The 13305-nt window shown below is 35.9% G+C and overlaps 1 protein-coding gene across 4 annotated transcripts in view; it reads left to right on the top strand.

Moving 5' to 3' along the window:
* Nucleotides 1–13305, top strand: part of DMD (dystrophin) — a 2668835-nt gene that overhangs the window by 292176 nt on the left and 2363354 nt on the right. For 3 of the 4 annotated variants that reach the window (XM_060407877.1, XM_060407874.1, XM_060407871.1), the window contains exon 1: nucleotides 11063–11200. The exons of the other annotated variant lie outside the window; for it this stretch is intronic. In XM_060407877.1, the coding sequence (XP_060263860.1) occupies nucleotides 11194–11200 (7 nt within the window). In that variant the 5' untranslated portion in view covers nucleotides 11063–11193. Of the gene's footprint in view, nucleotides 1–11062; nucleotides 11201–13305 lie in introns of those variants that run through there. 4 annotated transcript variants of the gene reach the window in all.

Here is a 13305-nt window from a genome sequence, read left to right as displayed (position 1 = left end):
AAGCAAAGAAAAACTAAAGAGCCTCTTGACAAAAGTGAAAGAGGAGAGTGAAAAAGTTGGCCTAAAACTCAACATTCAGAAAACTAAGATCATGGCATCCGTCCCATCAGTTCATGGCTAATGGGGAAACAATGGAAACAGTGACAGACTTTATATTTTGGAGCTCCAATATCACTGAAGATGGTGACTGCAACCATGAAATTAAAAGACACTTACTCCTTGGAAGAAAAGCTATGACCAACCTAGACTGCATCTTAAAAAGACATTACTTTGCCAACAAAGGTCCATATAGTCAAGGCTATGATTTTTCCAGTAGTCATGTATAGATGTGAGAGTTGGACTATAAAGAAAGCTGAGCACTGAAGGATTGATGCTTTTGAATTGTGTTGTTGGAGAAGACTCTTCAGAGTCCCTATGATTGCAAGGAAATCCAACCAGTCCATCCTAAAGGAAATCAGTGCTGAATATTCATTGGAAGGACTGATGCTGAAGCTGGAACTCCAATACTTTGGCCACCTGATGCGAAGAACTGACTCATTTGAAAAGCCCCTCATGCTGGAAAAGATTGAAGGCAGGAGGAGAAGGGGATGACAGAGGATGAAATGGTTGGATGGTATCACCTACTCAATGGACATGAGTTTGAGCAAGCTCTGGGAGCTGGTGATAGACAGGGAAACCTGGTGTGCTGCAGTCCATGAGGTCACAAAAAGTCAGACACAACTGAGTGGCCATTTCCTTCTCCAGGGGATCTTCCCCACCCAGGGATTGAACTCGGGTCTCCTGCATTGTAGACAGACACTATACTGTCTGAGCCACCAGTGAAGTTTTAACTGAACTCAATTATTCAGCAATTTAAAAAGTAAATAACCATTGGTTAATATAAATTTAATGGATCTAGAGCATTATGCTGAGTGGGGAAAAAGGCCAACCTCATATAGTTACATAATCTATGATTAAATTGCATGTGGAAATAATAAAATTATAGAGTTGAAAAACAATTTAATGGTTATAATTGATTAGTAAATTTGTGGAGAGGGTGTGGTTGTGCCTACCAATGCATAATGATGGAGATTTTGTATCTGGATTACAGTGATAATTACACAAATTCACACACATGGTGAAATAGATTAGAACTATATATACACCTTTTACTACTTTGTACCAATGTTCATTTCTTGGTTTTGAAATTGTACTATATTTAAGAAGTAACGTTTGGGGAAACTAGGTAATGGGTAGAGGGAATTTCTCTGAATTATCCTTGTTACTTCTTGTGAATTTATAATCATTTCAATGCTAATGGTATGTAATCCTTTTTCTATATTGAATTCTATTGGCTAAGTTTTGTTGACAATTAATGCTTCTGTATTCATGGGGCATATAGGTCTATCGTTGTGCTTGTTTAATTGCCAAGTCATGTCCGACTCTTGGAATCCCATGGACTGTAACCTGCCACCTCTTCTGTCCATGGGATTCTCCAGGCAAGAATATTAGAGTGGGTTGCCATTTCCTTCTCCAGAGGATCTTCCTGACCTAGGAATCAAACTTGGGTCTCCTGCCTTGCAGGCATATTCTTTATTGACTGAGCTATGAGGGAAGCCCTATACTTTTATTTTTTTCCCTGTCTTTTTCTAGTTTTGAATGTCAGGGTAATACTGGCTTAATAAAGTGAGTTGAGAAATAATCCTTCCTCTTCTATTTTTTTGAAGAGAGTCTTTAAAATCAGTGTTAATTCTTTAAATGTTTGGTAGATTTCTCCAATAAAATCGTCCAGGCCTGGAGATTACTTTTCCTAAATCTTTTAAATTATATGTTTGATTTTTTTTATTGTCCACAGGACTATTTATGTTGTGTGTTTCATCTTGGTCGAGTTTTTATAGCTACTGGTTTTCAAGGAATTGTTTCATTTCTTTTATTAATTGTGTAATTTATGAACATAAACTTATTGTTAGGTTTCTCTAAGTATCCTTTTAATGACACTGAGGTCTGTAGTGATATCTACTGTTCCATTCCTACAATTGATGATCTGTGTCTTTTCTCATGTTTGTTGCTATTGCCAAACATTTATAGATTTGTTTCTTTTTTTGTTTTTCCCAAAGAATCGTCTTTTTGTTGCTTGATTATCTCTGTGGTTTTCAGTGTCATTTATTTGATCCTTATCTTTATTATTCCTTTCTTTTTTGTGTTTTTTTTTTTAATTTGTGTAACTCTTTAGAAGCCGGAAGTTAGAAGAGAGGTGTCTATGGCAATAAAGGGGTAGCATGAGTTTCTTGTGATGGAACTGTTTTGTATCTTTAAACTGTGGTGATGGTCACACAAAGTGCACGTGTGATAAAATGTCCTTGAACAAACTGCATGGCAAGAAGGAAGGAAGCAGGGAGGAAGGGATATGCATACAAAATTATTGAAATCTAAATAAAGTGGCCTCACTGTCAATTTCCTGTTTGTGATATTGTACTGTAGGTCCCCAGTTGTTATCATTGGGGGAAAATGGGTGAAGAGTAGGCAGATATGTTTTCCTAAAACTTCATGTCAATCTACGGTCATTTAAATAGAAAGTTATAATGTAGGTCAATTAGAGATGGTCTCAGTCCTCAAAAGGTGAGATAATTTATCACTAGTAGCTCTACACTAGTGTAAATTCTAAAGGACACTCCACAAACTGAAGAAAAATTATTCTGGATAGAATTTAACAGACCTGAAATAATGAATAAACTCCAATAATGGTAAAAAAAAAATTGGGTAAATATAAAAGATAATTGTAGCAATAAAGTAGAAATAAAATAGCAATAAAAACAGTGAATGGTATAATATCAACTGTGTGTGGACATTCAGTAATTAACAGTAGCAAAAAAAAAGTAGAGAAATAAATAAGAAACAGGACAAAGAAAAATACCAGATTGATAGACTGCATATTAAACATTGATTAAAAGAAAAAAAAATTGTCATACTGAGGAAAAATAGCCAGAACAGCCAGTTCAGAAGAAAATCACTTTAATTATAATGACACAGATAGGTTGCAAGATACATACTAACTATGAACTAAAAGAATATTGATAAGGTGACATTAGTATCAGACAAGGGAGACTTCCAAGCATGAAGTATTAGGAGAGATAAGGCACACTTTACAAGGATAAAATGAGTCAAATCAGCATGAATGTATAGGCATATAGAACTTGGAGGTAACTTCAAAATGAATGAAGCAAAACAGACAACTATGCAGAATCTGAGATATAAATTATCATACTGGATATTTAAATTTCCATCTTTAAGTAACTGTTACAACATGTCAGTAAAGAGGCAGGCATACTGTAGCCTATGAGTATGGGAGTAGGGGTATATGGGGGAAGTGTGGGTAATAAACTGGATAAGTAAAAATTCAATCTGATCTTCCCTACCAATCAGAGCTCCTGGTCATCAATGCTACTTAAAGTTTTGAAAATTGTATAGAATATTATGTATATTTAACTAGATCTGTATATTGTCAGGACAAATAAGCTTTAAATTAAAAAAAGAAAAAAACATATATCTTGCCTGCAAAGGCTTCTTTAGTTGTCTTCTCACCTTGGTCACTCGCTCTTCAATCTGTCCCACTTTGTCTTCTACCTTTACTGCTCCTCTGAAATTGTTCACATTCAGCTCACCATGCTAGTTGTGCTCCTAAACCCAGAATTTAGTCTTCTCATTGCATCTCTTAAGCCCATTTGATCCAGTTGACAATTTCTTCTTTCATTCAACTCCCTATTTCTTTCACTTTAAGAATACCGCACTCCATGTGTTTTTGTTTATGTTTTCCTCTTTACCTTGGACATTCCTTCTCAGTCTCTTGGTAAGTCTTCCTTTCTCATCCAATCATTAATTGGTAGAGTACCTCAGAGTGCCATCTTTAGGCTCTTGTCTCTTTTCTTGGCTTGCTCCATATCCAGGTTTTGTTCAAACGGATGGCTTCATTTACTATCAAATGATGGCATATCTAAAATGTTTGTTTTCTGAAATTTAGGCTCTAATATCTGTGTCCTCCTTTGTTTTTGCTAGAATGTATTCCAAGGTTATCAAACTCAATAGAAACACAAATTAAGTCATTGTCATTTTCCAAACTGGCTTTTCCGGAAAATACGGCCACCGTTCTCTTAATTGCTCAAGCTGAAACTTCGGAAGTAAATGTTTACTCCTTCATATTCCTGTACCTTCGGTTTCCAATCAATCATTATCTTCTATCAGTTCTCCCTTTTACATATCTTTAGGCATCACCAACTCAATGGACATGAGTTTGGATGAACTCCTGGAGTTGGTGATGGACATGGAGGCCTGGCGTGCTGCAATTCACGGGGTCGCAAAGAGTCGGACACGACTGAGCAACTGAACTGAACTGAACTGACTGAGAAGCTTATTGCTTCTTCCTCTCTTTTTTGCAAGCAGATGTAGTCATCTTCCCTGATATACTGAAATTTCCTCTTAACAAGCCTTCATACTTCTAGAGTTACCCTCATCCCATTTTAATCCCAGACATTCTGATTTATATATTTGACATACAGTTTTACCATGTAACTCAATTAATACCTTTCAGTGACTTCCGCATGTTCCTGACATAAACTCCAGGGCTTTTAACATGGCTGATAATGAGGCCCACATGATCTAAATCCTGCCTGTCTTGACACCCTCATCCTGTTCATTGTGTTGTACTCTCCCTATCATTCACTCCAATTATCATGTGGTTTTTTTTTCCAGTTTTTGAATGGATTCCTGCCTTATTCCCTTTTGCCTATAGTACTTTAATCTTTATTCTAATTACCACATATCCTTTAGATACATATTTAGTATTTTTTAAGAACAGTCCTTCAATCATATGCTTCTAAAAATATTCTGTTTATGCTTATACTCATCACATTCCTTTTTGAATCACACATTTGATTGTGTTCAATATCTGTTCTCTACAAAACCACAAGCTTTGTGAAGGCAATACTGTTCCAAACACCCAGACAGTGTCAGGCATAAAGTAAGTGCTTAAAAAAAGTTTGAATAAATGATTGAAATCAATAATTTGATGCCAGGTGCTAATATAAGTGTTATTTTAAAAAAGTAAAACAGAGTTAAGGAAATACAGAAGGATTAAGGTAAGGGAAGTATTACTTCAGACAGAAAAGTCCAGAAAGGGCTTTCTGTGGAGGTGACACTTGGACAGAGATCTGGATGAAGAGGAGTGAGCCTTGTAATATCTGTGGAAGGATGCTCCTGGTAGGAAGAATCTGCTAATGACAACGTCCCATATGGGAATGATCTTGGAATGTTTGCAGGGAAGTAAAACCACTGTGATTATAGAAAATTAATTCAAGGTATGTGAAGTACCATGAGAGAAGAGAAGAGAAAGTTAGTTTTGTTTATGTATAATGAGAGTGTTTGTTCTAAGGGTGACAAGAAGCAATGGGAGAGATGAGACTGTGATACAATCTGCGGCTGGGGGGTGCGTGTGTGGGTATGTATGTATGTTTTCAACATCCTGATATAGTTTGACTTATCTAGACTGGGGAGGAGAAAAGTGTTAGATTCAAATTCTGAAGATAAGGTTTCTGCTTTTCCTTGACACACTGTAACTTCACTGAGGTAATAATTTTTAAAAGTTTGGTGATCTGGCTAACTTTTTTACCATGTCAGTACATTTAATAGAAAATGTCCTGGGGATGTGTTTGATGGTTTTCAGTCTATTGTCACATAGATTCAACTGGCTTCTCTTCAGCCATCTTCCCTTCAGAACTCTCATTGTGTTTGACATGATATCCTTTGCTATGAAATGAAGATAACTTAAAAAAAATCAGGTAAAGAATCTGCCTGTGATCCAGGAGACCTGGGTTTGATCCCTGGGTTGGGAAGATCCTCTGGAAAAGGGAATGGCTGCCCACTCCAGTATTCTTACCTGGAGAATTCCATGGATAGAGGAGCCTGGCAAGCTACAGTCCACAGGGTCGCAAAGGGTCCAACACTACTGAGAGACTAACACTTCACTTATAAAATCAAGTTCTTTAATCTTTAATCATTATTTCACAAAGGAAACATCTCCCAAGGTTCTCTGCAACACAAAATTACATGGCAACAAGCTAATATTGATTAATACCTTAGATTTTATGCAACTGGTAATTGTGTACCAGCCTAATTATTTGTTTTACTGGTTTATATGCTCACAATAAATTTAAAAAATTTGTGCATGTTCAATAAAGCAGAATTATTCTCTGTTACTCAGATTATTCAGAACATGAAGAGCTATAAACAGCAGATGGTGGGGAAAAGTTACCTTCTTGGGATTATAAGGATTATTACATGTAGTTGATAGAATTACTTAGAACATGCATTCTTTATTATGATGTTTTGTAGGTTAAAGTTTAAGGAAGTGATACCATGTTACTTCATATTTTTAATTAAATTGGAATGATCTCAAGTCTGATAAAAAAGAGATTTTTAATAGTTATTCTGGTATATTAATATTAAATTAAATATGCATATTTAAAATGTACAACTTAATGTGTTGTTTTTATCAGTCTGTCTATATAGCTATCTCCATGAAACCATCACCACAGTCACATAATGGTCATGTACATCACCTCACAAACTTACTCACGACTTTTTACAGCACTTCTTCCCTGTCCCCCACCTTTAGCCTCCCTGTGCAACCACTAAAATGTTTATTGTCACTACAGATTGATTTGCACTTTCTAGAGTTTTGTGTCAGTGAAATCACACAGCACATGCTCTTTTTGTTTGATTTCTTTCAATTAGTATGCTTCTTTTGCACTTCATTGGTGGTGGTGCATATATCAATAGACCAATCCTTTCTATGTCAAAGTTGTATTCTGTTGTATAGACATACCATAGTTTGTTTATCCATTCACAGAATGATGAATATGGAGGTTGTTTCCAGTTGGGGCTATTACAAATATAGCTGCTATGAATATTCATGTATAGTTTTTTTTTAAGTGGTCATATGCTTTTCATTTTCTCTGAGTGGTAAAGGTGGCTCTTAAAATATGTATATATTTACCTTTTTTAGCAAATTGCCAAATTGGTTTTCAGAATGGTTTTTTTACCATTTTACATTTCCATTGCTAGTGTATGAGAGGCCCAGTTCTGTGCTAAGAAACTTTGTAAATCCTTTGTATATATTTCACAGTTTATTTGTCATAATAGCTTTATATCTGGTGTTTCCACTAAGAATACATACCAGTCATTAAAAGTTTTAAAATGTGAGGCCTTCTACTAAGTGTTTCACAGTCATTCTCTGATTTAATCTTTCTAGCAAGAATAAAAAAGACCAATTATTATTCCTATTTCATAGAAGAGTAAATTGAAAATAACTTGCCCTACAACACATCAACACTAAATCATGCATATGTGATTTGAACCCAGGTTTCAGATATTGGAGATAATGATATAAACCAGGATGCTGTATTCTCCTATCCTCTAGGCCAGGGGTTCTGGCATGGACCCCTTTGACACCTGGGAAAAGCCCTAACATCCTTTATGTATATACATTTAGAATCTTATTTTTATTGAAATATAGTTTATGTAAAATGTGCTAATTTCTGCTGTGCAGCAGAGTGGTTCAGTTACATACACCCACAGAAATGTGTATATATTGTTTCATATTCTTTTTCATTATGGTTTCCTGTGCTATACAAGGGACCTTGTTGATCCATCCTATATATAGTAGTTTGCTTCTGCTAATCCCAAATTCCCCAATCCTTCTCTCCCCCACACCCCTCCCCCTTGGACACCACAAGTCTGTTCTCTATGTCTTGCAGTCTGTTTCTGTTTCATAGATAGGTTAATTTGTGTCCCATTTTAGATTCCACATATAAGTGATATCATACGGTATTTGTCATTCTCTTTCTGATTACTTCACTTAGTATGATAATCCCCAGGTTCATCCATGTTGCTGGAAATGGCATTATCTCACTCTTTTTTTATGACTGAGTAGTATTCCATTGTGTAGATATGTGTGTATGTATATGTGTGTGTGTAACAGCACACCACACATCTTCTTTACCCATTCACCTGTCTATGGACATTTAGGTTATTTCCATGCCTTGGCTATTGTGAATAGTGCTTCTGTGAACATAGGGGCACATGTATATTTTCAAATTATATTTTTGTCTGGATATATGCCCAGGAGTGAAATTTCTGGATCATATTAAAGCCTTAACATCTTAAGCCCTTAACAGTTAGTTTAGTGTATTTAAATTATATTTAAATACACAAACTATTTAGGACTGTAACAGAAATCAGTTGTACTGATATAAAGATTTTAAATATTTTACAAGTTGTGGTATAATAATATACATACTTCCTATTAACACATTAATACAATAGAGTGGTGGAATTAATGATTACCATAGTTTCAAAGTAATGAAGGTAAAAGAATACTGGGGGATATATGCAGCATCTATAGCAGTGATGTGGAAATTCTGTGACTTTTATTCCAGAAAAAAGCACATATGCTGCTTATGCTACTGTGGTTTGTAGCATACACACACAAATGAAAACAATGCTAGAGGCTGATGAAAATATAGATGTAATACATCTCTCATCCAAGTTAATAGATGTCTGAATTCTATCTGTGGATCTTCAGACCTCTTGCCCTTACCCATGAACTCTATGAAAATAAGATTCATATCTGTTTTCACTATCACCATGTGACCTGTGCGTACTCCAGTGCATTGTGCAAAGCCAGTTCTGCGGGATGAGTGAAGAATGGCATCATATTTGCCAGATACTGCATTAGCGTTAGGATTTAGCAATGGACAAAACCAATATAATCTCCAGTCTCAAGAACGAATATTCCATCAGGAAATGCAAAGTTAAATAAAGTTGTGTAGCCTAGGCCAAGTTATTTAACTTTTCAGAGCCTCAGTTTCCTCGTGGATAAAATGCATGTAATAATAATCACCCTTGTAGGTTCCATATGAAGAATGAAGAAGTATTAATATGGTAGTAAGAGATAGATATCGGAAAAGGCAATGGCACCCCATTCCAGTACTCTTGCCTGGAAAATCCCATGGACGGAGGAGCCTGGTAGGCTGCAGTCCATCGGGTCGCTAAGAGTAGGGCACGACTGAGCGACTTCACTTTCGCTTTTCACTTTCATGCATTGGAGAAGGAAATGGCAACCCACTCCAGTGTTCTTGCCTGGAGAATCCCAGGGACAGGGGAGCCTAGTGGGCTGCCATCTATGGGGTCGCACAGTCGTACACGACTGAAGCGACTTAGCAGCAGCAGCAGCAGCAAGAGATAGATATACACAGATATATATGTTGCATATGTGAGAACAGCACCCACCCCCTTCTGCTATATAAGTATTTGCCATTATTATGATGAAGACAAAGGAAGTACAAGGTACTATGAAACTGCATAGCAGGGGAATATAATTTTATCTAGGGGAAGAAAAATGCCAACAGCAAATTATGTTTCAAGCTGATTCTTGAATGTTGGATGGAAGGTAGGGAATCAAAAATGAGAGCTGGCATATGGAAAGGTGAAATACAAAATACAGTTATCTCAGAGACAGTAAGGGGCACAGTCTTATAAAGGGTTCAGAAAGAAGTTCATTGTGGCTGGAACAGAATGTGAAGGGAAGAAGGAGAGCCAAGAGTAGAAGCTGGAGACATACACACACCTAAGATAGCTGAGCACAAAGTCTGGTTTTTTTTTTTTTTTGTACATTAAGAGTAATTTGATAAACTACCATTTTCAAAACTGCTACATGGGATGATATTAGAGGAACTTTGTTGGGTTCCAGTGGACTCAGTTTCTCTTTGAGATTTTTCCCCCCGGCATTTATAAATTGAGCATAATAAACTCTAAATTACTTATTATATATGTCTTAATACATAAGGGTTATTTGTGTTTGTTACATTAAAATTAAAATGGAGGTAGTATAGCTAAATGTATACACACACACACACTTACGGAAACAGTATTTCAGAACAGTGACATTGGCATAGCTCACACATGGTGAATGAGTTATTGCTTAATAGTTTCATAATAGAAACCCAAGAAGCTATTTACATTTCACAGGGGTGGGGGATACACTCTCACTAAACTGAATTTTGAGTAGTAGTTGAAAGGAAATGTAAGATTTTATCACTTCTCCATTTTAAAGAATTTTTTTAATGAAAACATTTCAATTTCTCTGTTTCATCATTTCAGATTATAAATATTAACCCTACAAGAGAGAGATGTACTTAGAAATTTTGGATGAAATTAATACTGTAGAGATGATGGCAGTGGTAATTTAAAAAAAAATATATTGATTCATGAATAGTATTTTGAAAATAGAAAATGCATTTTTCTAAAATAATATTTATGTGGTAAATAAGTTGCTTGAGGGCTTCAGCTAATCTCCTTGTAAAGAAAGCACTTCTCTTAAGTCAAAATTTCAAGTATAAAGTCCACTCTTAGCAGAAATACACAGAATACCAGACTTTAAATTTCTCCAACATGCAAAATAAATATTTTCTTGAAAAAAAATCCCTCTTCTTGGAAAAATTTCCATAGAATTACAAGAGACAAATTCCATTTGAGCGAGTGCATGCTATGTGTTATATTAAAGCAGAGATGTGGAACTGAGCACACAACATCACTATTTCAAAAGTACAAGCAGGAGAGTTTTTATCCTTTAAAGGCTGTGAAGAGAAGTGAAAATTAGCCAAAATTTCTGTGTGAATAATATGATGTGTGACAAAGGAACTCTACTCTTGGTATAGTTAGGAAAATTTACTCCAGAGGCTTTGCATCCATAGTGAGGAACGAGTAGATACTGAAAGAGATTTGCAGATCCTCTGCTTTTTAGGCAGGAAGAATGCTCGTTAAATGCAGAACGCTGCTCTGGCTCATGTGTTTGCTCCGAGGTGTAGGTTTTGTTCGACTGACGTATCAGATAGTCAGAGTGGTTACCACACCGACGTTGTAGCAGCTGCATAATAAATGACTGAGAGAATCATGTTAGGCATGCCCACCTAACCTAACTTGAATCATGCGAAAGGGGAGCTGTTGGAATTCAAATAGACTTTCTGGTTCCCAGCAGTCGGCAGTAATAGAATGCTTTCAGGAAGATGACAGAATCAGGAGAAAGATGCTGTTTTGCACTATCTTGATTTGTTACAGCAGCCAACTTATTGGCATGATGGAGTGACAGGAAAAACAGCTGGCATGGAAGGTAGGATTATTAAAGCTATTACATCATTATGAATACAATTAGAAGCTGACCATGACAAAGCATATGTTTGAACAAGCAGCTGTTGGTAGCTGGGGTTTGTTGCCGAGCTCTTCAAACTCTGCAAACAGTGTTGCTTTTACCGAATGGATTTTAAAATTTCCTTGTGCTGCGTTAGATTTTGGGGGGGATGTGCTTGACTCCAACCTCGGGGAAACACTTCTGGGATAGAAATCAGTGTTAGAAAATGTTAGAATAAAGTGTTTTTCAAGAGTCTAGGTTTCTCCAGGTAGATGATGACGAGGTGGTGGGGTGGGGGGGATCTTTGGGGAAATCTACCCCAGCTCAGTTACATGCTATTTAGTTACAAGGACTGATTGATTTATTGGCATTTTCAGACATTGAGAAAAATGAGAATGTATAAAATGTTTGGATAGATTGAAAATTGTTACACTTGGTTTCTGTTTTATAAGGAGTTTGGCTGTCAGTCTTTTCTCCTCATTCATTTCTAGCTTTTGACATTTATTCAGTCATTCTGCATTATATGAAGAAAATACATCAATATCTCCTGCAGGGTTTTTCAACAACTCTAGCATCTGTTTCAGCTATTGAACTGTATTCACGTTTTGCCAAGTTGATGTCGACCCAGCTGGTCTATCATTTCTCGCTTGATTACTGCTCTTAATTTCTCTGTATCAGCTTGTTTCGGATAGGGCTTTGAAAGCTGCTAATGAAAAATGACAGAAAATGATAAATTCTTGAATATTGGACCACTTATTTATTTAATAACTTTGGAACCTTAATGAGTTTTGTCTTACATTCTTTCTTGCCTGCGTACAATTTTTAGAAGCCTTTTGCTGTTCTGCAATATTTCTTTCCCCTACAGTCAGTGGATTATACTTACAAGTACTTTTAAACCAATGGAGCGTGAGCCTGGGCTGTATTAGGCTCCAAAAATAAAGTTTTGAGGAAAAGAGGGACAATTTTAGCTTTTGGTAGAAACTCTCCATCGTTTCCATATTCTGTCTTCATACGCTGTCTTGGGGATCTGTCAGTGACTATATATTGGACCAAACATATTGAAATAATTTTTATCACCACTAGGGTAACAAGAAAATAAAACATTCAAAGCTGTTTATAAAAAGTAATTGCTTAAAACAGATGTCTAATAATACAGAAATTTATTTCCCTAAGTAAGAAAAGCGTGATTGTTAACTACCTGTATGATAGAGAATCTTTGATCTCTCTGCCCAGTTTCCCCCGTAACCTGACTAGCTAAATGATTGATCCAAGTTAATAGACTATCATGTATGAACACCTAATATTACTTTTCAGTGTACACAGTATTGCTCATACATTTGCTGTACCTTTTCTGTAGTAATTATAATATCTCAGTCAATCTGGTCAAGGAACACTACTGGCTGTTATGTAACTTTTCCCCCTGAACGTTAGTCCATGTTTTTCAATTACGTATTCCTCTTAGAAAGAGTGACTTAAAAACAACATGTATTTAAATATCAGTGAATAATTAGGAACTGATGAGCTAATTATACTACTTGGATTCATCCAAATTAATTAGTAACTTATGTTTTGAAAAATAGAGATTTGGAAAAGTACTTTTTAACCTTGAAGCATACATGACTGTGGTTGAATATGTAATTCATAATTCATATGTACAGCAGGAAAGAAAATAGTTTCCTAGATGTGTAGTTTTAGCTGGAAATATTTTTAAAATTAATGTGGTTCAGACAACCTCATTATTTCCTGTTAATACTTTTGAGCACTCTACGTGTTTGGCACGGTCTGTTACAGTACTTGTTTGATCTTTGAGAACTCAGACTAACAAAATTTGGCATCACAGTGATAGAGGGTTATCTGTTGGTTGGTTGACAAAAAATCAACTGTATCTAAACTCTTGTTTAGAACTCAGTTCTCCTCTGTCAGTTGTATTACTCAACTTTTTATAGCCATGTTTAGTGACAGTTCAAGTCTGGAAAAACTCTTTTACATTACATCTTTAGCAGGACTCTCCTTTTGTGAATTGTCTTTTGTGAGAAGAATGTGAGCTTCCTGTTAGCTTCACCCTCCTGTTACCATAGTTACTTTTA

This window comes from Ovis aries, chromosome X, assembly GCF_016772045.2.
Source record: "Ovis aries strain OAR_USU_Benz2616 breed Rambouillet chromosome X, ARS-UI_Ramb_v3.0, whole genome shotgun sequence".
Taxonomy (NCBI): domain Eukaryota; kingdom Metazoa; phylum Chordata; class Mammalia; order Artiodactyla; family Bovidae; genus Ovis; species Ovis aries.
The sequence above is the reverse complement of the archived record's forward strand: the minus strand, read 5'-3'. Positions and strand labels throughout refer to the sequence as shown.